This window comes from Myxine glutinosa, chromosome 1 (genome assembly GCF_964187855.1).
Source record: "Myxine glutinosa chromosome 1, kmMyxGlut1.1, whole genome shotgun sequence".
NCBI lineage: Eukaryota > Metazoa > Chordata > Myxini > Myxiniformes > Myxinidae > Myxine > Myxine glutinosa.
Genome location: NC_136261.1, coordinates 30280520 through 30306659, shown reverse-complemented (window position 1 = coordinate 30306659; position 26140 = coordinate 30280520). Strand labels below are relative to the sequence as shown.

Genomic DNA, 26140 nt, shown 5'->3' with positions numbered 1-26140 from the left:
ATATACATGTGTAAATGTGTGTGTGTATGTATGTGTATGTGTGTCTGTCTGTGTGAATAAGAGAGAGACAGAATTGTGAGGAACAGGAAAAAAAAAAGAAAAAAAGTGTTTGTCTGTGTGTGTGTGTGTGTGTTTGTGTGTGTCTGTGTAGCTGTGTGTGTGTCTGTGTGTGTGTCTGTGTCTTTTTAGTGTGTGTCTCTCTCTCTCTCTCTCTCTCTCTCTCTCTCTCTCTCTCTCTCTCTCTCTCTCTCATTCTCACTCCTCTTACTGCCCTCTGATGAGATAAATGTCCAGCTCATCCATGATCTGCATTGATGTACAAAAGACACCATGGATTACAGAAGAGTTTTAGCTTCATTCAGTCACTGAAAGCTATAACATGTGAATAGCCAAACGGAGTGACTAAATATGTAGTGAGCTGACTTTGGGCTTCATCTGAACCTGTCAAGCCAATCCGTGGATTATGGTGGGTAGCATGTCAAGGCCATAGTCACACAGGCGTTGTTCTGCGGTTGGCTAAAGCCACACTGTCGCTCATATCAGGGTGCACACAGTTGCGGGAATGTAAAAAGCTTGCATCACCTGGTGGTGTCTCTCCAGGCCCAGGACTGAGAAAAGCTGCATCACCGAGTCCAATGACTTTGCCACCATCTCTTCCAAGTGTGTAAAGTGCGATGTCGCCAGGAGGTGCTGGTTGCATTGGTGGTATGCCCTGTTGTTGTGGCATCGGTGAGCCAGGAGGAGAGCAAGCATCTTCAGAAGAGCGGGAGGAGCAGGGTGACGGTGATTGAGGTGGGAGGCCGTACAGGTAGCTGGGGTGCAGGCGTGCCAAAGTGGATTTCTTTAGGAAGTCTGGTCGGAGTCTGGCACGTTCCAGTCGATGGTTCTGGATGTATATCCGAACCGCCAACACGCCAACCATTTCAGCGAGAATGAAGGAAAGTGCACCAAAGTAGAAGGACCAACCATAGGAATAGTTGTTCTTTTTCGACTGGCTTTGGTTGGGATCACCGGTGTTTGCTGAGATGTACACAATGATTCCAATAATGTTGCTCAAACCTGTGTGCCAAAAAAACACGTGGAGAAGGAGAATTAGGAGTTGGTCCTCTTGAAGAGTTCAGAATTAAGTATTTACATATATATATACCTTTCCATCAAATTTTCTTGCAGGTTTTATTTGAATGTTCATCAATTCTAATATCAATTGATTGGGTACAAATACACTGTAATGTGACTTCTGTAGTATGGGGCCAACTATTTATTAATATGGATGTACCGTGGATGGGGCCAAAATTTACAACAACAAAAAAAGACAGAACAAACCGAAGTGTGATAGTAGGGAGATAGAGAGAGAGAAGTTTAGGGGAGTATAGGAAAATGAGTTTGGATAATTGGGGTGGTGGTGGTGGTGTGGGGCGCATGAAAGGTTCTGCTAAATTTTTATACGTAATAAATATACGCCCCCTATTGTCATTATAGTGAGGTGGCTTAGCCATATATACTCTAAGAATTATGCATTTCTTCATAAAAGCAACAAATTTCGAGGAATATGTATATTGAATGGTTTTAGATATAGAGGTATCTTGAAAATGTATCTTGGGTGGCTATTTTCTAAGATGGCCACCAAACATATACAATCTACAAGCGTTACGCCGAGGTCCCCCGTCGGTGAAGTGATGTGAGTTGACAAAGTGGAAGACGCAAGGCGGCCATCTTGGATTTTGACGTGGCGACCCAATTTTCAATAGCGTTCTTCCTTATGCGTAGACACACCCACACACCTGATTAGAAGTTAGTAGTTCGTTTATTTTTCAAGATATTGTGCTCACAAGGTTCAGACATATATATGGTGGCGGCCATCTTGGATTTTGACGTGGCGACCAAATTTTCAATAGCGTTCTTCCTTATGCGTAGATACACCCACACACCAGATTAGAAGTTAGTAGTTCGTTTATTTTTCAAGATATTGTGCTCACAAGGTTCAGACATATATATGGTGGCGGCCATCTTGGATTTTGACGTGGCGACCCAATTTTCAATAGCGTTCTTCCTTATGCCAAGATACACCCACACACCAAATTAGAATTCGGTCCTTCACTTACGCACACACGCACGCACGCACGCATGGACGGACGGACGCACGCACACACGGACGGAGGGGAAAACCATAGACCCCCTTTTGCTCCACGGTGCAACGGGGGACAATAATAATAAATGTCAGTGTGTGTGTGTGTGTGTGTGTGTGTGTGTGTCAGCGTATGTGTCAGTGTGTGTGTCTCCTCCATAACTCTAAAACATGAAACCTAGTGACCCAAAACTTTACATGCATACAAAGGGAACTCGCAAAGACATGAATGAAAACTGGGTGTTTGGAAAAATTTAAACACCCCTTTTGAAAAAATTAGCGGAGTGCTCATATGAAAAAACATAAAAAGGCTTATCCTTGGTCAGGTCGCTGTCACCTCACTGGGGTCTTAAGCTGCCATTTTCAGCCTATTCAAAAACGTCTTGGCAATTTTTCACAATGATCTCTTACACACTAATCAAAGTATATTATCAAAATCTGTCTTCAGATTTAAGAAAACAAAATGAAGCCTTCGAAGGAAATAACACATTCTCTACAGTCAAACATGGAGAAGGTTCAGTGATGTATTGGGGTTGCTGTGCTGCCTCTGGCACTGAGTGCCTTGAATGTGTGCACGGAATCATGAAATCAGGAGATTACCAAGGCATTTTGGAGCACAATGTTCAACCCAGTGTTAGGAAGCTGTGTCTCCATCGAAGGTCATGGGTCTTGCAGCAGGACAATGACCCCAAATACCCTTCAAAAAGCACCCAGGAATGGTTCCAGACAAAACGATGGACTGTTCTGAATTGGCCAGCAATGAGTCCATATCTAAATCCCATTGAACACCTGTGGGGAGATCTGAAAACAGCAGTTGGGGAGAAGGCACCCTTCAAATCTGGGAGAACTGGAGCAGTTTGTACAAGAAGAGTGGGCCAAACTGCCAGTAGAGAGGTGAAGGAAGCTCATTCATGGCTATAGGAAGGGCTTGACTGCAGTTATTTTGTCCAAATTGTGCTACCAAATAGTAGTACCCGACTGCAAAGCCGCAATGAGCCGGCGAAGCCAAAGCCTCTTGCCACTATTTTACCCATCACTCTGGCATCAGTAGGTTAGGTAGTTGGTAGTAGGTAGGTGTAGTAGGTACCGTACCTAGTTCAAAATGACACCATTTGCATTCTGGATGAGATTAAAATTTTAAAAATTTCCTTCTTGATTAATTCGGTGAATTCCGTCTCAACTTCGGATATTTCCGGCCGTGAAAAACTATCCCCTTACGGCCGCGAGATTTCTAAAAAATAATTCTTCGTCAATTTTAGAATGTTTGACGCCGTTTTCAGCATCTGAAATGTGGTAATAAGCTTTTTTGAAATATTTTTTCAAATGCTCGAATCTCATTGGTTCCGGTAATTGGTGACGATTTTGGTTGAAGATAACCAGGGCTCATGTGGGCCCGGGGAACGAGGTTGGTCTTAAAGTATTTTAATTACAAATTAGAGGTGCATAAGACGGTGAATCAAACAAAGATGGGTGAAACAAACTCCTATTGAACTTTTTCGCAATTTTTTTATGCATACTTCCGCATCCAGAAGATGGCGGCCTCCATTGAGTGATTTGGTTTTTGAAATATTTTTTCAAATGCTCGAATCTCATTGGTTCCGGTGTTTGGTGACGATTTTCGTCGAAGATAACCAGAAGCCGTTCGGGCCGAGGTTGGTCTTAAAGTATTTTAATTACAAATTAGAGGAGCATAAGATTGTGAATCAAAAAAAGACGGGTGAAACAAACTCCTATTGAACTTTTTCAATTTGTTATGCATACTTCCGCATCCGCAAGATGGCGGCCTCCATTGAGCGATTTGGTGCGTCAAAGCTTCGAAATTCTCAAGGGATCCAGCAAAATCTGGCTTTTCAACATAATACGTACGCGTTCATTCACAACACTGGCTTCGCCGGCTATTAAGTAGAGGGTGGCAATAGTTTTGTCAATGCCATTTCTTTTTATTTTCTGATTTAAAAGGATATATTATGTTCTGAATCAAAAACAAAGGTTCTGTAATATTAACAGTGAAATAAAGAATTGTGGAGATCAAATACTTTTGTCAATTTCAACTTATTTTTAAAGAAAATTGTGAGTTATTTCAAAAAAGTGAAATATGATGCCAATATTTTTGGCCACGACTGTGTGTGTATACGTATATATAATTGTATATATAGTGTGTAAATATATAATTTTGAGTTTAAAAACTTTGCAAGTGTTATTACATGATGTACCTTGTGTATCTGCCTGCAGTCCATTCGAAAGGCCATTCCAACCCATGGACACCAAAACAGTTATATCACAAAGGAATTCCTGTTGGCCACATGCACATGTGATGTGGACAAAAATGTTTCCTACTGTAAATAGAAGGATAGCCTCTTCCTTGCAATTTTGGACAGCTTTACAAATATGTAATCATTCATCGCATTGCAGTTGCTGGTCGGAGAGACTTGCGATGTAGCTGAATCGTTTGCTCATGATTTGTGAAATACGTCATCCGTCCTAGTAATTCCACCTTTGGTCAAAAGATGTTCGAGTCCAAATCTAGTTTGAAATACTTAAGATTCAGTGCCTGTTTCCACAAGCCTGCCAAAGACCACTTGTGCAGATGTTCAAGCCGATAAAGCTATCTGACGCGACAAATAAGAAAGCTGTTCATAAATAGCCAATGGATGCACAAAGTCTTCCTTGAAAACAAATTGCTCCTCAAGCTGAAGATGCAATGTGGGTATCTCGTTGAATGGACTAAAGTAGAGTCAGAGCAGAGATAATGCATGCACAGTAGTCTAGAATTTGAGGATAAGTCAATTTGTATAACACAACGGTCCGGGATATATTCCTTACTCGCTCAGTAGTTCCTGTGTATTAGGTGTCTAGAATCGATCCTTTGGTTAAAAAAAGAGAAAGAGACAGAGACTGTGTGTGGGTGTGTGTGTGCTTGGTGTGTCTGGTTTGCCAAAGGTTCAACACAAACTTGTTATGAGTCTAACAGAGTGAGGTACAATTGCCCTCAGTTGGATTAGCCTTCTATAAATCGAGAAAAAACGCCGCTTGACCCCAACCACCTGACCGCAGGATTCAGTGTACCGGGGCCAAGAGGATGGATGGGACAGCCATAGACACGATGGGATAAGGTGGCTCTCCAACAATAGCCAGAGATTATGACCTTTGAGAATAAAATGATCAAAGGAGCCAAGAGGGACTCAGAAAGGAAAGAAGATGTCAGATGGAACGTTTGTCATTCCAAGATCTGGGACGGCATAAATCTGGGTCGGAAAAATTTACAAATTGGGTCAGACTTGTTGAGCCCCACAAAGCCTGACTTAACTACAATGCCATAACTGGTTGTTGCGGAGCTTGCACCCAGAGAGCTGCATGGTTGCATTTGAATTCACCGCAGATGAAGAATACAATTTGCAGGGATTGTGCATGATTTGTTTGATGTTCGCAGAAATTGAGGTACATATGGAGTTGTCATCATTGCGTGGATAGTACACAACATGGACAAACATTTGACGGTTTCAGAAAGGTATACGCAGCCCGGTGTGTTCCAGAAGGATAGGACGGGTTACAATGGCCAATGAGGAATGGAATTCTGGACTTGGAGAGCAACACTACCGCAGGATGGGGAAGAGGCCTCTCAAGACACACTCACAATTATCAGGGAGTGACACAGAGGAATCGGAAATGTCCTGAGAGAGAAACGTTTTCGTTAAGGTTGTGACAGATTGTGAGGCCGAGGAGCTCTAGGGATTACAACTCTCCCAGGAGTTGGCCAGAGAAGTAAACTTTCCTTTATTTTACTTCCTTGTGGGGCGCTAGCCTGATGTTGGCTTAGCGGTTAGGGTGCCGGCTTGGGATCCTCAGATCCTGGGTTCGAATCCCGGTCAAATCGCTGAATTAACGCCAGGTGGGTTGACTCAGCCTGTCATCCTTCCGAGGTCGGCAAATTAAGTACCAGTTCACTGGTAATTCCCTGTGTGTCGCAAAAGGCGACCAACAGGGTTGGTGGCAGGAAGGGCATCCGGACGTAAAATACTGCTTCAAAAAGGGGACCACGATGCGGGGAAAAATGGCCTCTAAAGGCGGTTCTTGTGGGGCGCTAGAATGCTAATGCCGATATACACCAACCTTGTTGCAATATCTTCAGATAGTCGTTGTATGGAGAGGAGCTGTAGTACATCTTGTATACCGATTTGCTTGTGTACAGTGTATCTTTTCCAAATGCCTTCTTAAATGTGCTTCCACTGCTACGTTTTCTGGAAGATGGTTACAATTATTTACGCCCGTCAGAGAAGACATTTTGTCACGCATTGTCTTGCCTGTGGCTTGAACATTTTCTTCGCATGACCTTTTGAGAGAGACAATTTGGATGTATCCTGTCTATACCGGTCAAAGTCTTGTCGACTTCAAGCATATCTGCCTACAGTCTTGGATATCACAGGGATGCCAACTTGAGGACTCTCGGGCGGTCCCCGTATGGCGACTCAGACGAGGCTGAAATGAATTTGGTAACTGTAAGTTGTACCTTCTCAGATTTCCTAACATCTTGTACTACACACGAGTGCCATATTACATTGTAAACTAGGGGGTTTGAAAGCTGAGATTTACATTGAGATGTTACTTACTTGAAACACACATTCTAGGTTGCTGACTAATGACATTTTTCCAGATCCCCAGAGGTGTCATTATCACTATCCCCACGCTTAAAAAAATATGCCCAATGCCTCTGGGATCTCACCTGGTAGAATAAAGCAGTATACGACACCGACTAAAAGGTATTTTAAACAGTACCACGGTATTTTAAACCAATTTCAATGGTTGCTAGGAGACAGGGCAGCATGTAGAATCATACAAACGAAATAATAAGACTTTAAACAAAGAAATAAAAAATACCCATTTTAGGGGGCAACCGCCCCATCCCCACCCCCGTAAACTCTCTTAGGCCCCGATTTTTCTAATGCCATGAACAAACTTTGTTTGGTACATCACCGTTGGTGAAAGTAGTGATCAACTTTCCTCATTTGAGCCCCTGAGACGCCGATTTTTATAATGTGAAGAAACTTGAGTTGCAACACACCTATCATTTGTGCCAAGTTTGGTCACAATCCCATCAACAGTTTCGGAGAAGTTGCAAATATTTATGGACTTAATAAAATCGTGAAGTAAGGGAGTCTAGGGGGGGGGGGGGGAATGGGGGAGCGCTGTCCCCCAAAATAGGTATTATTTTGTTTGTTCGTTTTGAAGTCTTATGATTATGTTCTGAGCCCAGGGGTATTGCCTCTGTTTTTAAATGAAACTTTGTGTATATGCAATCAACATTGGGTGATGCACGAAATATGGAACGATTTTTGGGATTTACCTCTGGGTTCATGCTCCAAGGGGGGGGGGGGGGAGGGGGCGACTTGGGGTCACACGTCACAGGGGTCAGAAATGAAAATTAATTTTAACTCAAACTTTGATATTGGGTCGTTCCAGGTGGAACTTTTTTCCCGGTCTTTCGACTTTGCTTTAGTTGGGAAGCGTGGGGATTTGCAATGGTGCCATCAACCTCGATCTAGTTTGTCTTCTACCAACTCCTCTCCGGCCTTGCTCCCCCAGCTCTGTCTATGCTCTGTCCCCCAAATATTCCTTCAGGTCGCACAAGATCTGCCAGCAACCCTCTTCTGGTGAAACTGGCAAAATCAAGACTCTCTGCTCACCTTCACTCCTTCATTCCTCTTTACTCCCGCCTCTGGAACAAACCCCCTCACTCTCTTCAATCCCACTCCTCCCTCCAGGTCTTTAAAACATCTGTTCACCACCATCTGTCTTCCCCCATCCAAAACCTTCATCTTTTCTGCCCCTGTTAATTCACCCGAGATCCACTTTTCTGAAATAATGACTTCTTTCCTGGAAGTCCTAGCTGTGTCCATGTGTTTTTTTTAAACCCCCCCCCACCTTTCCCATGCCTCCTCCCCCCAAGCCCTCTACCTCCCACAGATCTCCCGATGTCCCTGCTCTCAAATGTTGTACGTGCTTCCCCCTCTCTCCCCATATTGTCTCCCGCTCCCTTTATTTCCTCTTATGTGTCCGTTTTTTTTTTTTTTTTGTCATTAATGTTAGCTCTTACACGAGCCTCGATGTTGTATGCAACAGGCGTTACGCCTAGATCCCCCGTCGGTGAAGTGATGTGAGTTGACAAAGTGGAAGACGGAAGGTGGCCATCTTGGATTTTGACGTGGCGACCCCATTTTCAATAGCGTTCTTCCTTATGCCTAGATACACCCACACACCAGATTAGAAGTTGGTACCTCGCTTATTTTTCAAGATATTCTGCTCACAAGGTTCAGACATACATGGCATCAGACATACATGGCGGTGGCCATCTTGGATTTTGACGTGGGTTGCGCACCCACACAGCTAATTTGAATTCGGTCCTTCGCTTACGCACGCACGCACGCACACACGTACGCACGCACAGACGAACGGATGCACGCACGCACAGACGGACGCATGGACGGAAGGGAAAACCATAGTCCCCCTTTCGCTCCGCCGTGCGACGGGGGACAAAAAAGCATAGGTGGACCTCTGTTTGTTATTTGGCAAAAATATTTTTTTTGGACAAGTATGTTGATCACTCCGGTTTGTGTGTGTGTGTTTGTGTTTGTTTGTCTGCCCGCTCAATTATACTTTCGTAATTTTAAGCCGATCTTCACGAAACGTCACCAAATAGTGGAGTTCATTGTCCGACAAAATCGAATATATTTCTGAGGTCAATAGGTCAAAAGGTCAGCATAGGCCAAAGGTCAACCACTTTTTTCAAATTTCTAAAATCCTCAATTTTCATCCGATTGACTTGAAATTTGAAAAGGATTTTCACATCAGCGAACTGAATTCAACCACCAACTATTCTTGAGATCACCATCGGCCAAAAGAGCAACATAGGCCAAATTTCTAAAATTGTTAATTTTCATAAAATTAACTTAAAAGTTGAAGACGATTTGCATATTAGGTCACAGTTCTCACAAATTATTTTTGAGGTCAAAAGGATGCTCTACTGAGTGCCAATTCTACTTTGGTCTCTTTTGCCAAGTGTCGCTTTACGAGTGATTTTTCATCTGTGTGTTTTCACCTCTGTTTGTCTGTCTGCTTGTCTGTTTGTTTGTCTGTGAGCAGGATATCTCAAAAGGTTATGGACGGATTCAGACAAAACTTGGTAGCCTGATTGAGATTGTGGTAAGGACGAACTGATTCGGTTTTGTTGAAGATCCGGATAAGATAAATTTTTAATTCTGCAAGTGATTCTTCACCATTGAGTGATAGGGCCAAAAATGATACATAGCACAATATCCCCAAAAGTTGTGGACGGATTATTACAAAACTTGGTGGATGAGATGTGCAGGTGAGAAGAACAAGCCGATTAGGTGTTGGTTCAGGTCTGAATGCAGATCTGACCAATCAGTGGATACAAAATGTAAAGTGTTAAGCTTTACGGAGGTACGTGCTCCACCGAGTGCTCTTCTAGTTTATAATCCATGTTAACTAATTAATAAGAAGTATAGATTACACAAAACAAATTGAACATGAAGCTTAGGAAGCAGTTTGAACCTGAAACAAAGAGTCAAGAGAAATGACTCAGTGTTAGTATTGCTGATGCCATTACAGAAAGGGTCATAGCAGGAGAACCTGGTCATAAAGTGAAGGCAAACAGTTCTCACAAACAGTTCTAACTCTTTTCAGAAACTTTTCAGAAACACAAAAAGGTTCAGAAACTTTGAAGGACTTGTAACGTTGTGCACTTGTGCATACCGGCTGACACGAAGAAGATTCCTGCGCTGAGAACCACGTTGTTTTTGGACTTGTAGAAGCGACTGGCCGCGATGCAGAGGCCACCAAACAGCAACAGGGTGACACTTAGGAGAGGAAACACGCTTGAAGCGCGCACCACTCCTATGCCAAAGGTTAATGGATGGGGTGTGTGGTGAAGATGGTGGGTTGCACCGGGTGGAGATTGCAAGGAGAGTTGGTGTGCAATATATACACATGTGGGCAGGGAAGGATGTGTGGTATTTGCCATTTAAGTTGGTTCATTGGGTGAAGGTGAAGATGGTGGGTTGCACCGGGTGGAGGTTGCAAGGAGAGTTGGTGTGCAATATATACACATGTGGGCCGGGAAGGATGTGTGGTATTTGCCATTTAAGTTGGTTCATTGAATGCATGAAATGGATGGGTGGATGTGGGGCGTGGGGATAGGAAGAGAGAACAAGCCTTAAAATCTGCATGTGATGCTCGTTCACACTATTGACTCCTTGTCCACATCATTCCGTCATAAATATACAATAAGTATGACACAAGGGCTCACAGACAAAATGCCAATACACTGTACAATATATTTAATTGTCTTTTGTACTTGCTGTGAAAATCTGTTCGACTAGTATTTATAAGAACGACCCAGCTGCAATTTATTCATCGACTCTCCTACATGCACATTGCTTGTTTATATCATTATTTCCAACATTGTAACTGTGCGCACATGTTCAATTTACATCCAGATGTGCAGAAACAAGGTACCCATAAACACATCCTCGCAGGATTACAGGCATATATATATATATATATATACATATATATATATATATATATATATATATATATATATATATATATATATATATATATATATATATATATATATATTTACTACTCTATCTACAAGCAAAAAAAAAAAAAAAAAAAAAAAAAAATCCTTTTTTGACCTTTTTTTTTTTCTACAAGCAAAGACAGATGAAAACTAGAAAGCATCTGAAAATGCAAGGCATGTCCGCGTCCTTTTGTATTCAGACATCTTCTTCTTCTTGTGTATGTTCAAAATAACGAAAACACTTAAAACAAAAAAAACAAATTAAAATTGATGATTTTATTCAGCCTTGACCTTTGAGCTTTAGATCTAAAAAAATAATCAGCTTCTGATTGGTGAACCAATTCTGTGACCCAATATGCAAATTCTTAAAATGTCAGGTCAATTTGGATGAAAATTGGCGATTTTATGCAATCTTGACCTTTTACGTTTTGATCTAAAAAAAAACAAAACAATCTACTCCTACCTTTTGATTTGTGAACCAATTCAGTGACCCGATATGCAAATTCTTTAAATTTCAGGTCTATCGGGTGAAAATTGGGGATTGTACGCAACCTTGACCTTTGACCTTTTGATCTAAAAAATAATAATCGGATTTTAGCTTTTAATTGCTGAACCAATTTGGTGACCCAATATGCAAATTCTTTAAATTCAAGGTCAATCGGGTGAAAATTGACAATTTTATGTGACGTGACCTTTGGCCTTTTGACCAATTTGTTATTTTGCCTTCTGCATATTCTCATAATAAAGCTTTGTTGTAAGTTTGATGACAAAACTCAAATGGTAAATTTAAATTTCAGGTCAATTGGATGAAAATTGATCTTAGGTGATGTTGACCTTCAACCTTTGACCTTTTGATCAAATTATCAATAAGCCTTTTCCATATTATAATAATAAAGCTTTGTTGTAAGTTTGATGACAAAACTTAAATGATAAATTGAAATTTCAGGTCAATTGGATGAAAATTGATGATTTTAGGTAATTCTGACCTTTAACCTTTTGCCAAGATTATTAATAAGCCTTTTCCATATTATAATAATAAAGCTTTGTTGAAAATTTGATGACAAAACTAAAACGGTAAATTTAAATTTCAGGTCAATTGGATGGAAATTGATCTTAGGTGATGCTGACCTTCAACCTTTGACCTTTTGACCAAATTATTAATATGCCTTTTCCATATTATAATAATAAAGCTTTGTTGTAAGTTTGATGACAAAACTTAAATGATAAATTGAAATTTCAGGTTAATTGGATGAAAATTGATGATTTTAGGTAATTCTGACCTTTAACCTTTTGCCAAGATTATTAATAAGCCTTTTCCATATTATAATACAAAAGCTTTGTTGTAAGTTTGATGACAAAACTAAAATAGTAAGTTTAAATTTCAGGTCAATTGGATGGAAATTGATCTTAAGTGATGCTGACCTTCAACCTTTGACCTTTTGACCAAATTATTAATATGCCTTTTCCATATTATAATAATAAAGCTTTGTTGTAAGTTTGATGACAAAACTTAAATGATAAATTGAAATTTCAGGTTAATTGGATGAAAATTGATGATTTTAGGTAATTCTGACCTTTAACCTTTTGCCAAGATTATTAATAAGCCTTTTCCATATTATAATACAAAAGCTTTGTTGTAAGTTTGATGACAAAACTAAAATAGTAAGTTTAAATTTCAGGTCAATTGGATGGAAATTGATCTTAAGTGATGCTGACCTTCAACCTTTGACCTTTTGACCAAATTATTAATAAGCCTTTTTCATATTCTCATAATAAAGCTTTGTTGTAAGTTTGATGACAAAACTCAAATGATAAGTTGAAATTTCAGGTCAATTGGATGGAAATTGATCTGAGGTGATGCTGACCTCTGACCTTTTCACAAAATTATAAACGCCTTCTCCATATTATCATAATAAAGCTTTGATGAAAATTTGATGACATAACTCTAATGGTAAAACAGTTACAGCCGAGACACACACGGACACACACACACACACACACACACACACACACACACACACACACACACACACACACACACACAAAAGTGATTGCAAAACCCGTCTCTTGCTGCGAAAATCTTCTTAAGCACAGGGGTTTGTAACGTACGCAGCATGTACTCCGTGTGGTCAAAGCCTGCGTTCTCCGGAAAGTGGTCGATGTTCTTGCAGCGGCCCTTCAGAGATCCTGTGGAACGCAATCCCAACGTTACATGCGTCGGTAACCGTGGAAATGTTCATCCAGACGCAAAAAAAAAGTGTCAGCCATTTGACCATCGAAAACACGAGCGTCGCGGTTCACCACCCACACCAAGGGGTTCACAGGACGGCTGACAGGTAATGCACCTGCCTTTGATCCGTCTCGTCTGGTATTCAGCAACCCTTGCACCTCATGATTGTCTATACACACTGTATTAAGCAGAAGAATATGAGCGGAGGATGATCTGATTTCAACAAGTGAATTCAGAAAACCTATAATATGAGCAAAAAATAATTTAAATATCTCAGGTGCCAAGTAACATTCTTCAAAAGGAGAATCGGTTCTGCTGAAAAACATTTCCCACGGCAAAGCATTTATTTGCTGAGTGTTTTGCCATCGCTTTCTCAGCAGGAATCCAGGGCGAGAATTGTATGAACTTATCAATATACCAGCGAACAATGACAAACACTTTCCTAAAGCCGCAGTGGGATGTATCCTGACATACTGGATATTTATAGGCCACTGAGAAAGGGAAAGCATACATTGAAGGGCAACATCTTGCATGTCGAGCAACACTTTTGGATAACTAGGGGGGGGGGCGCCTCTTCGTGGTGGTTGTACCCCCCAAACGCAAAGCCGGGGGTCACATCTTCCCCATTCGTCCCTGCTGCGCGGATTCGTCAGGGCAAGGCGGTCACAGTCAGAGTCCCAATCGGTCTCCATGATGGACTGGCTCTTTCCTATCTCTCTTTCTCTCTCTACTCCACCCCCCCCCCCCTTTCTAATTCTGTCGTGGCCCCTACTTCGTGAAGGTGGGGGTACACCATCCTCGATGTGGGGGATCTCTCGGTCGCTCCTGGGAGATCAATCAGCTATCTCCGTGCCCCCGGCTTGTTCAAGAGAACTGTCTGGGGATATAAAACAACAACAACAACACTTTTGGAGTCGGATCTCATTCTAAATATGAATTGCACCCAGACTGGAAAATTCAGAGGCGAGTACGTTTGTGGGTTAGGGGGGCAGTAATTAGTTTAAGGACTTAAACTCTGTTTGTGTTTGGTTAGTATTTGGGACATTTTGAACATGGACATGGTCCAGGTAAGTTGGCTTCAGTTTTGGATGTGAGGGGACGGGCATTGTTTCATTCAGAGGACATAGGGGGAAAGGTTTCATGTCCAGTTTGTTCCCTGATGTGAAATGAGCAACACCGGGCAAGTGTAGAGGGTGGTACACACATCTCTTTAATACTGATGGAGGACGGAGGGAGGGGTGGAGGGAGATGGTGTTAGCATCTGCCAGTGTGTTGGAGGCGGGCGTTGGACCATTTTTGGTCTATGATTGGTTGAACTTTTGGATCGTTGATTGGTCCGCTCAGGTCTCGGAGCAAGAGATCATGGATGGATGCGCCACCGTCTATCCGTGCAATGCCATCCCTCAGCCGGGAGAGGGATGGAGCTTGGAATCTTCTATTACTAAAACGAGATGCGTCCGTCCATGCATAACGCTTCAATTTAAATTATAAAGGGTTCCTGCTGTCGAAGAATAATTAAAACTGTACAGTTGGAAAGATCATCAATTTACTTGGTTGGAAAGCCATACTCGATTACCTCAGTTGGAAAGCTAATCATCGATTTACTTGGAACAAAACACAATGTCCATTTAATCTCAAAGGTTCCTGTTTTAAATTCCGTCTTTCAAGGATTGAGGAAAAAGAAGTCGAAGAAGAAGAAGAAGAGGAAGAAGTAGAAGAAGCAGAAGAAGAAGAGGAAGAGGAAGAGGAAGAGGAGGAAGAAGAAGAAACGGTAATGGGAGATCACTGCACCGGTTTCAACGATAACATTTCTTATTCTATGATAGCAGGAACCCTTTGGAAGGACACAGAAGGAGCACACAAAATTACATATAGTAATACTTCCCGAAGCAAAATCGAAGAATATATAAAAGTTCATAAAAAGAGCACACAAACAACGACAACCAAAGCCACATCCACCATGACAGCAGCAACAACAACGATGTGTTTAGAGATGGCTATCGGGGATGCTTCTTCGTGGTGGTTGCAACCCCCAATGCAAGACGGGGGCTAAATCTTCCCCACTCCTCCCTGCTGCCGGGATTCATCATGGCAGCGCGACCACGGTCCTGATGGACCGTCCCACTTCCTCTCATCTTCCACATGAATGCCTCACACAAACACTCAGATCGCCACACTCACACCGGTATGAAATATCCACAACAGACAGTTTTTTTTCTCTTTGTGGGACGACCTCCCTCTGGCAGTCCTCCCCTTTTTCATCCATCTAGCCAGAGACATAGAAACTAACCCGAAACCCAACACAATATACATGTGCCATTGTGCCCAACATGTAAAACTCGCATCACACGCTCCATGACCAGAGGGGGTTCCATCCGCTACACAAGGTGTGGTGAATGGTTCCAGCAGGCCTGTACCCCTCTCAGTAAACTATCAGACTACACACATGCATGGGCCTGCAGCTGCAACAATAGGCTGAATCCAAACTCAGACCGAAATTATGACAAATCGACAGAAGTCCCAAACAGATCACCACCACCCTCATCTCATCCACCCCATACATCATCACCTGCACACAAATATCCACCTCAACCCCACGGATTCAAATTAAGCCAAAAAACCAAAACACCAACCATTCCCAACTGTACACCGATACACACAGATAATCTGGACGCCAGAGGTGGAGGCCTCACCACATATATATACACAACTAAATTGGAGACACGGATATCACGCCAGATACATAAGCACTTCTACCACCAGACAACAACACACTCAAACTTCAAACTTCAAGCTTTCAAAATTAAAAAGGGTAACAAATAACACACAGACATCATAAACATTTACAAATCATCAGACACATCTCCCATTGTACCAACCAGATACTCACCACAACTACAGAACCTCAGCCCTTACAGCCCCTCCAAACATGATACACAATAAATATAATCATATTGAAAGTTGATTTTAAACTTATCCTATGCATTCACAAGCCCCAGATAAGACCTTGTGATCGATGTTAAGAAGCACCCAAACCAGGTAAGGTGTCTTAATCAGGGATAGCTGCCTGGTACATCCGGCTCCAACATAAATATAGTACAGCGGATAAGCTCTCATATTTTAACAAATTGTGCATTTTTTGAGAAAAGCATGAAATTTCTAGCATAGTTAGTATATACCATAAGGTGTATTTTCAGATGTGGAGGGAAGTCAGATTTGACCTCTGAGGACCGTGAGAGGTCAAATACAAGATGGCCGCCAGTTCCCCAGGGGTAATGTTCAAACGCGCTTAATTTTGGAACCAAACAGCGTAGAAAAACATTTAAGGTATCATTTCCAACTAAATTGGGGATGGCCATTCATTTGGTGATACTTTTGAGATCGCCAGAATTGAAGGAAATGCATTTAGGTCAAGGTCAAGGTCAAAACTGACCAAAAAATAAGGTCAAGAATGAGGTATCCCAAGTATGCAGATATCTTAAAATAAACCTAATGGCATGCACTAACTATGTTATAAATGTCCTGCTTTTCGCATAAGATGCACAATTGTTGTGGTGATCCACCTCACTTAAGTAAATACCCTCGATGTAAAATGGGGTATGGTGGTTTGTGTTTTTTGTGTTTCAGAATCCCCTCTCCTGCCGTGGTGATTTTGTCGCAACCATGCCAAAGCGTCACATCCTGATGGGCCCTACCCAGCCCTCTACATCCAAGCAATCCAAGCCAGCCCCAAGCACTAACTGGGACATTTGCATCCTCTGCCAAGTAGTAACAGATGAATCTTTACAATGTCCGCTCAGATCAACGAAACAGCCCGTAGGTAGTGGCTATGCATCCTTGGCAGAAGACCTTCTCCGGTTCCAGACCCTTTAGCACATGCCAATGGACATCAACCTGGAGCTATTGGATGACGGAGATGGCATAGAATCCACTCTGAAGGCACACAGGGCTGAGTGGCACAAGAAATGTCTGCTAAAATTCAACAAAAAGGCGTTTGATGAGCAACGTCGGGGAGAACAGGACAACAACGAAGTACCTCTACTGTGCACACGCGATCTGCTCACAGCCATCCACAGTCCACAGAGCCGACTTGTTTCTTCTGCAATAAGCCTGCTGGTTCTGCAGGCTTACATAAAGCATCAACCTACAACATTGACACAAATATGCGGAGGTGTGCCCTTGAAGTTGAGGACACTGCTCTGCTGGCCAAGCTTGCAGCAGGAGACATGATTGCCATTGAGGCCAAGTACCATCACGACTGTCTGCGTTCACTATACAACAGAGCCAGGCAGGCTGCACCCAAAGGCAATGATGGAGATGATTCTTGCCTGCATGGCATAGCCTTTGCTGAGCTAGTGGCATTCTTGGAAGACATGAATAGTAATGAAGACAGTGCTCCTGTCTTCAAACTGATAGACATCGCTCAGCTGTACAAGGTCAGACTGGAGCAACTTGGTCTGACTGTAGGGAAACGGATTCACACTACCAGACTGAAAAGCAGGCTGCTTTCTGCGCTTCCTGATCTGAGGGCATATTCACAGGGAAGAAACACACTTCTAAGTTTTGAGAAGGACATTGGACCAGCCCTCAAGATGGCCTGTTATCATGACAGTGATGCCATGCACTTAATGTGAGTAGCACAGGTGGTGCGCAAAGAGATCTTTGACTCAAGTTTCTCCTTTGATGGGTCGTTCCAGGCAAACTGCCAACAGGAGGCTGTGCCACCATCCCTCTTAGCTCTAGTCAACATGATACTCGATGGGGCAAACATCAAGCATCAGACACAGCTGATCCACACAGCCACCACAAAACCTGCCCTAGCAATCTCCCAATTGATGGTGTTCAACAGCGTGAAGCATGCACGAAACGTGGATTCATCAAGCTCAGCACGTCACAGCCGCAGCTGAGAAACTCCACTCCCACTCTATCTGTCCCTCAAGATCCATGCAGTTACACGAGGTAGAGAGCTGGTTGACACACTGTTCAATCTGGGATCGTGTGTCTCCTATGACAGACTGTTGCAACTCACATCAGACATTGCCAATGGTGTCTGCCAGAGCTTTAGTGGAGAAGATGTAGTTTGCCCACCAAAGTTGCGTTATGGACTGTTCACAACAGGAGCTGTGGACAACATCGACCACAATCCAAGTTCTGCAACAGCCAAAGATTCCTTCCATGGCACCGGAATCTCGCTTATGCAGCATCCGTCACACACACATGGCGGAACTGATCGTGGTGTAACATTGATTAGTCAGGGTGGCTCTTCCACCAAGTCAGTGACACCTCTGCCATCAGCCTACACAATTGTACCACCAGCTGCCTTCAAGACAAAGGACTTTAGTGCACCGGCTGTACAAGGTCCCGTGAGAGCTTCCAACCTCCTGGCTGCTGCAGCTGCCACAGAAGATGAGTATGCATGGCTCAGCAGAGTCAAGACAGCTCTTGAAATGTCTACAATGGATGGCTGGATATTGGGGTCTGCCTACCACGCTGACGCACACCAAGCTGTCACCCCACCTGCAGCAATCAACGCACTATTTCCTCTGTTTCTTGACAACGCACACTCAGTGGCAATGATACGGCACTCCATGGACATCGTCAAGGCAAAGGTTCAGCACTTGAACCCTGGTCAGACGCCTGTCCTTGCTGCTGACTTGCCACTGTATGCCCTTGCTAAAGAGATCCAGTGGATCTGGCCAGCCACTCAAGGAGAGGATCACTTTGTGATCATGTTCGGTGGTCTACACATTGAGATGGCCACGTTGAAGTTGCTGGGAGACTGGTTGGAAGACAGTGGCTGGACAAACGCCCTGGTACAGGCTGACATTGCAAGCTCCGGAACAGCAAATTCCTTCATACATGCCAGCCATGTCACCAAGACCCGCCATGCACATCAAGTCACAGCTGCAAGCCTTTATACACTCCTCCAACAAGCTTACAGTGAAGACTGCACATCCGATGATACTGATGCCATGCAACCAGATAGTCCGCCTTTTGAGGAGTGGTGCATAGAGCGGGCAAAGACCAGTGTCCACTTTGACTACTGGCTTAAGACCCTATCATTGGAGCTTCTCTTGCTGCGGTACATCAGGTCACTTCATGAAGGTAACTTCCAGCTGTACGTGGAATCCCTGATGCAGATCATGCCCTGGATGTTCGCCCTAGATCACACGCACTACTCCAGATGGCTTTCCGTACACATCCGTGATATGACGACTCTCACTGAAAACAACCCGGATGTCCTAGCAGAATTCAAGTCTGGAAATTTTGTGGTGCACAAAACCAGCAAAAAGTTCTCTGCCATGGCACTTGACCAGTCCCATGAGCAGAACAATGCAATGGTGAAAGGTTCTGGTGGGGCTATTGGATTGACTAGCAATCCAGGAGCACTCAGAGGCTGGATGGTAGCAGGGCCAGAAATTGCCAGGATCACTACAGAGTTTGAGGAACAGGCCATAAAGCAACAGGATGGTGCTGGTGACACTGGACACCATCACCACGACCAGCAACCTGGAGTGCAAGCAGCATTCCTGAAGGAGGTTAAAGCACTTGTGACAGTATTGGAAGAGATGGGGAATCCATTTCGAGAACACAGCAAAGACCTACTAGTCATTGACACAGGGGACATCATGGACACCCAAGTGGCCGAAACTGTGAGAAGGATCGAGACCCTTGGTGAGGAGCAGTACACCAAGTTTGTGGCAGAAAGGCTAGAACAGTGTACAACACCTGTCACACAAACACTTCCAAAGAACAAGTTGCCACTGTTCAGTAGGCCACCGGTCAAGATTAAGTCAAAACAGAAGGCACAGCTCGCAGCACTGAAGAGTGACTGTGGTCTCTTTTCGAGGCTGTACATCTCCTGTCAAACACGAGATGGAGACACTGACAATTTCTTCTCCCATGAAAACCAGGCAGCCCCGCCAGCTCTTTCAACTGGAGGAAAAATGCGGATTGGTGTTAAAGCAGATCTACTTCACTGCCTGGAATCAGATCTGCTCGAAAACAACAGTACGCCTGTGACTGATGCAACAATTCTCGATGGTGCAGCTGTGGTTCAAATCCTAAATCCTGGAACATCAAGAACATTTCAAGAGTATGGAGAAAGAGTGTTTGCACCATACATCCCTGCTCAACTTGAGAAAAGCAGCCGCATTGACCTTGTCTGGGTTGTATACCTACCTGCCAGCCTGAAAGCCTCAACAAGATAGAAGAGGGGAAAGGGAACCAGAAAAAGGGTGACTCCTTCTACTGTGATGCCAAAGAACTGGAAGGACTTCCTTCGAGACGATGAGAACAAAACGGAATTGTTTGCTTTCCTTTCACGCGAAGCTGTTCATCTTCCTCTAGCAGAGGGCAAGGAACTGTATGGAACAGATGGAAGTGGAGTTCTCTGCTCTCCTGCTGAGTCATACTTGGCCCGCCTTGCCCCATGTTCGCAAGAGGAGGCCGACACTCGTCTACTTCTGCATGTGGCAGATGCTGTGCAAAAGGGGTGTAAGAAGGTGACCATACGTACCGTTGATACTGATATGGTGGTACTGGCTGTGGTTTCATTCAGCAAGACAGCTCCTGATGAGCTGTGGGTTGCCTTTGGTGTCGGGTCAAGCTTTCGGTACATAGCTGTTCACGAAATGGTTGCCACACTGAATCCAACACAGTGTCTGACTCTCCCAGTCCTTTACGCTTTCACTGGGTGTGACACTGTATCTGTATTTGCTGGCAGAGGAAAGAAGACTGCCTGGGAAATTTGGAAGTCTTTCCCAGAGGTGAATGATGCTTTCAATGAACTCCTATGCATGCCAAGTGAGGTCAGTGAAGGATCAATGTTACTGCTAGAGCGATTTGTGGTGCTGATGTACGACCGGACCAGTGAGAGCACGGAAGTGAATGATGCCAGGAAGCAGCTCTTCACACAGAAGTCTAGAAGTCTAGAGAACATTCCTCCAACCTAGGCAGCACTCAAGCAGCACATCAAGCGCACTTGCTACCAGGCCAACTGATGGAACCAGGCATTGGTCATGGATCCAGAGATGCCAGAGCCATCTGACTGGGGCTGGATAAAGGAAACAACTAGGTGGCAGCCTCTTTGGACCACTCTCCCTGAAGCATCAAAGTCGTGCCATGAATTGATCCACTGTCGCTGCAAGAAAGGATGCACCGGATGCTGCAAGTGTGCCAAAGCTGCACTCAAGTGCACTGCACTGTGCTTCTGTTGTGGAGACTGTTAGATTTTGATCATTACCAATTTTCATCATTGCACTTGATTTAATGTAAGCTTTTGTGGACATACTTGGTTAACTACAGTTATTTTTTTCAGAGGTTATTGCATCATTTCTTGCAGTGTAAACACTTTTTTTCATCATTTCTGGTCTTTGCGTGTTCTGTACCTATCCCTGCACCTGAAAAAATAAAGTTTTAAAAGTTCAAATGAACATTTTCCAATAGCAGTTCCAACTGCAGTATCATAAAAATAGTTATTTAACGTAATTTGACTTTGACCTTGACCTAAATGCATGTCCTTGAGTTCTGGCGATCTCAAAGGTATCACCAAATGAATGGGCATCCCCAATTTAGTTGGAAATGACACCTAAAATATTTTTCTGCACTGTTTGGTTCCAAAATTAAGCGCGTTTGAACATTAGACCCGGTGAACTGGCGGCCATATTGGATTTGACCTCTCACGGTCCTCAGAGGTCAAATCTGACTTCCCTCCACATCTGAAAATAAACCTCATGGTATGCACTAACTATGTTAAAAATTTCATGCTTTTCTCATAAAATGCACAATTTTTGTGTTTATCTGCTGCACTAATATATCTGACACAAGCTTTGTGTCTTTCATATTGTGAAGATGTCCTTTGTCAAAACATTTGGTTACCATTACTTTGTTGGTAATGATGTGCGGCAACGTCTAACAGTTTGGATGCCCATTAAATAAATCACCAAGCCTGCCATGTTCACAGGAGGAATTTCCTCAAGGTACAATGTCCATTCACTGTTAGCGATGGTCAAGAGGTTGGGTCCACAGTCATTCGGGCCTTGCACCAATTCATGCCATCAGGAGTCTGCAGTATGGGCAGCTGAAATATCTCTGCCCTGTCGGTGATCTGGGAAAGTTCTTCACCTCTTCCGTTGTGCAGAGGCACATCCCTTTCTCTCAGTTACTTTTCCAATGTTTTCGATTTCTTTTAGAAACTTTTAAAGCCATTTTAGTTAACAATCCTAATCCCGCACACGATATGTATTAGCATGCTCCAATAGCCACTCTGAAGTCACTGTCATATCGGAAGTCACTGATTACAAAACAATGGGGGCAATTAAGGTCAACTGCTTTTGCTCAAGGTCAACTGCCATCTGCTTGGAAATCAGCCAACATCACCGCTTTGCACAAAAAGGTGCAAAAACAGATCCTAGCAACTACAGACCAATCAGCCTTCTCCCAATTATCAGCAAAGTCATGGAATCCACCATTGCTTCGGATATGAAATCTTTCCTCTTCTCCAATGGCTTGATCTCTGATCATCAATTTGGTTTCAGACCAGGTCACTCTACTCTGGACATGCTGCTTCTGCTGTCTCAACAATGGATGGAGGTCCTCAATGCCAAACAGGAAATTAGAGCTGTCTCCCTCGACATATCACACGCCTTCGATACGGTCTTGCACCCCGCTCTGCTCACCAAACTCTCCTCCTTTGGTATCCATGGAAATCTCCACGCATGGCTGGCGGACTTCCTCTCTAGTCGTCGTCAACGTGTGGCCCTGAATGGGTTTCTCTCATCTCCTCTTCCTGTTCAGGCTGGAGTTCCCCAAGGCAGTGTTCTGGGCCCTGTGCTTTTTCTGGTCTTCATCAATGATCTCTCTGACTCTCTTGAAAATCCTCTCTATCTCTTTGCTGATGACTCCACTCTCTGCTGCTCCATTCCTCATCCCTCAGATCGGCAGTCTGCAGCCTCCTCACTCTCTGCAGACCTGGACAAAATCACAGACTGGGCAAACAAGTGGAACATGTCCTTCAATCCTGACAAATCTCACACTCTTACGATGTCTCTCTGAAAAGACCGACTGGACAACCCTCCCATCTACTTTCTGAAAAATCCTCTCCAAGAAGTTCTGTCACTCAAGCTTTTGGGTCTCACTATCTGCCATGATCTTTCCTGGGAAAACCACATTTCCAAGCTGGCCTCCAAAGCCAGTCGCCGACTGGGCATCCTCCGTCGTGCGAAGTCCTTCCTTGGCACACCTGAGCTCCTCACCACATACAAGGCTTTCATCCCCAGCTCAATGGAGTACTGCTCTCCCCTCTGGGCTGGTGCTCCTGCCTCACACCTAGCTCGTCTTCATGCTGTTGAAACCAAAGCGTTCAAAATAATTGGAATCTCCGGCGATGACGCTATCTCCGAGGGCCTTTCACTTAATCACCGCAGGCAGGTTGGTGGGCTTTCTGTCTTCTACCGACTCCTCTCCGGCCTTGCTCCCCCAGCTCTCTCTGGGCTCTGTCCCCCAAATATTCCTGCAGGTCGCACAAGATCTGCCTGCAACCTTCTTATGGTTAAACTGCCAAAATCAAGACTCTCTGCTCACCTTCACTCCTTCATTCCTCTTTTCTCCCGCCTCTGGAACAAACTCCCTCACTCTCTTCAATCCCACTCCTCCCTCCAGGTCTTTAAAACGGCTGTTCACCACCATCTCTTATCTTCCCCAATCCACAACCTTGATCTTTTCTACCCCCGCTAATTTCACCCCAAATCCACTTTTTTGAGGTGACTTTTGACTTCTTTCCTGGAAGTCCTTGGTGTCCTTGCGTTTTATACCTATCCTGCCTCCCCCCCAGGCCCTCTCCCTCCAAAAACATCTCCCGATGTCCCTGCTCTCAAATGTTGTGTTTGTGTGCTTCCTCCCCTTCTCTCCCCATCTTGTCGACCGCTCCCATTTTTATATACTTTGTTTGCTTGTTTGTTTGATTTGTTTGTTTGATAAATGTTAGCTCTTTCACGAGCCTCGACTCTGTATACAAAAAAAAAAAAAAATTTTTTTTAAATTATTATTATAAGCAAGACATTGGACAATAATTCCAACAACTAAGCAACAACATCACCACCAAAAGACATCCACAACAACCAGTTCAACATGATCATCACAACTGCAGCTTCCAAATACATTTCAAACGGTAACATCAAGCAATACAACCCCAACTACATGCCAGACATTGCACACCTCATCAAACAATGAGACTGTAAAACACCAAACACCAACACCCAAGTGCCAGATGAAGGATTCAAACGTAGGATTAGAGATAGGAAGGATTCAAACACTAAACACAGAGATCAATAACATATTTGTGAAAAAACCCCAAAACTGGCACTCCTTTCTATGCACACGAAACCAATCAACGAAGACAAAAAAACGAGTAAGAAAATCAAACATCATCACGAACTCCAACAGCGACATAACATCCTCACATGCAGCCATAACTACCACAAACAACATACCGTCAGAGAAACAATAAGCTAACATCCTCATAGACCATTACACAATCATAAATCATATAGGATCCAGAAAAGAGGGAAGAAGTATTCCAAGATGCAAACTCAGCCAGCAACTTGACACCACCATCACGAGAGGCCCATTTATTTGGCCTACAATGATTATAGCCTAAAAGTATTCCAGGCAATATGGGCGTGTGCTGAGTGCATGTTTGTGTGCGTGTGTCCATGTCTATATATGTTTTGCTTTAAAATACGTTTTTCTCTGCAACCGCTATTCTGTCCAATGCGAAACTTTAAACTTAGGAGTGAATCCCCATGGAGAATATTTTATTGCTAATTCTGATGTCATAGGTCACATGGTAAGGCGGCCATATTGGATTGAACAGAAAAAATTGTACATCATATTCTCCGAAACTGCTCAACGAAAAAAAATGAAACTTGGCATATGTCATCTCCCCACAAGGAATATAGGGTGATAACGATGACATCATCGGTGAAGTGGTATTCCAGCCACAATTGGTTGAGTTTAAGTATTCCGAAAAATCGGAAACTAAATATACGTTTTGATCCATGACCGGTGTGACGCGGTGTGAGGAAAGAATTACATTTATGACATCATAACCCATGCCAAGAAATTATGTAACATAACAGGGTGCATTGATGATACGGAGATACAAGCCATATTAACAGTGGGCCATAAAAGTAGCGTGTTCAGTTAACGATGGTATTTTTGGTGAGAATGAACACGTGAGGCAAGACTACATGCTCTAAGAGTGCCGTTCTCGTCTAGATCTCGTTTCTATTATTTTTATGCCATCCCGACATCCATGCTCATTTAATAAGAAATGATTTGTTATTCCCAGTTTATTGGGTGTTTATTCCATGCAAGTAAATTAAATTTACTCCAAATTATCTCACAGGAAGCATATGAGCAATAACAATACCATTGATGATCGATCATGAACATTATTAGATTTATACAGACTTTTTTTTTCTTTTTTTTTTGTATACAGAGCCGAGGCTCGTGAAAGAGCTAACATTTATCAAACAAACAAAGCAAACAAACAAGCAAACAAAGTATATAAAAAGGGGAGCGGTCGACAGGATGGGGAGAGAAGGGGAGGAAGCACACAAACACAACATTTGAGAGCAGGGACATCGGGAGATGTGTGGGAGGGAGAGGGCCTGGGGGGAGGCAGGATAGGTATAAAACGCAAGGACACCAAGGACTTCCAGGAAAGAAGTCGGCACCTCAAAAAAGTGGATTTGGAGTGAAATTAGCGGGGGTAGAAAAGCTCAAGGTTTTTGGATTGGGGAAGATAAGAGATGGTGGTGAACAGCCGTTTTAAAGACCTGGAGGGAGGAGTGGGATTGAAGAGAGTGAGGGAGTTTGTTCCAGAGGCGGGAGAAAAGAGGAATGAAGGAGTGAAGGTGAGCAGAGAGTCTTGATTTTGGCAGTTTAACCATGAGGGTTGCAGGCAGATCTTGTGCGACCTGTAGGAATATTTGGGGGACAGAGCCCAGAGAGAGCTGGGGGAGCAAGGCCGGAGAGGAGTCGGTAGAAGACGGAAAGACCACCAACCTGCCTGCGGTGAGTAAGTGAAAGGCCCTCGGAGATAGCGTCATCGCGGGAGATTCCAATGATTCTGAATGCTTTGGTTTCAATAGCGTGAAGATGAGCTTGGTGTGAGGCA

General features: G+C 43.5%; 1 protein-coding gene across 1 annotated transcript in view; it reads right to left on the bottom strand.

The window, feature by feature from the left end:
- Positions 1–340: 340 nt before the first annotated feature.
- The window catches only part of LOC137422348 (voltage-dependent calcium channel gamma-2 subunit-like), an 81910-nt gene continuing 56110 nt past the window's right edge, over positions 341–26140 (bottom strand). Inside the window, exons 2-4 of the mRNA XM_068109102.2 lie at positions 12837–12914; positions 9896–10036; positions 341–1059 (exon numbers count right to left, since the gene is read on the bottom strand). Of these exons, the coding sequence (XP_067965203.2) occupies positions 491–1059; positions 9896–10036; positions 12837–12914 (788 nt within the window). The 3' untranslated portion in view covers positions 341–490. The remainder of the gene's footprint in view (positions 1060–9895; positions 10037–12836; positions 12915–26140) is intronic.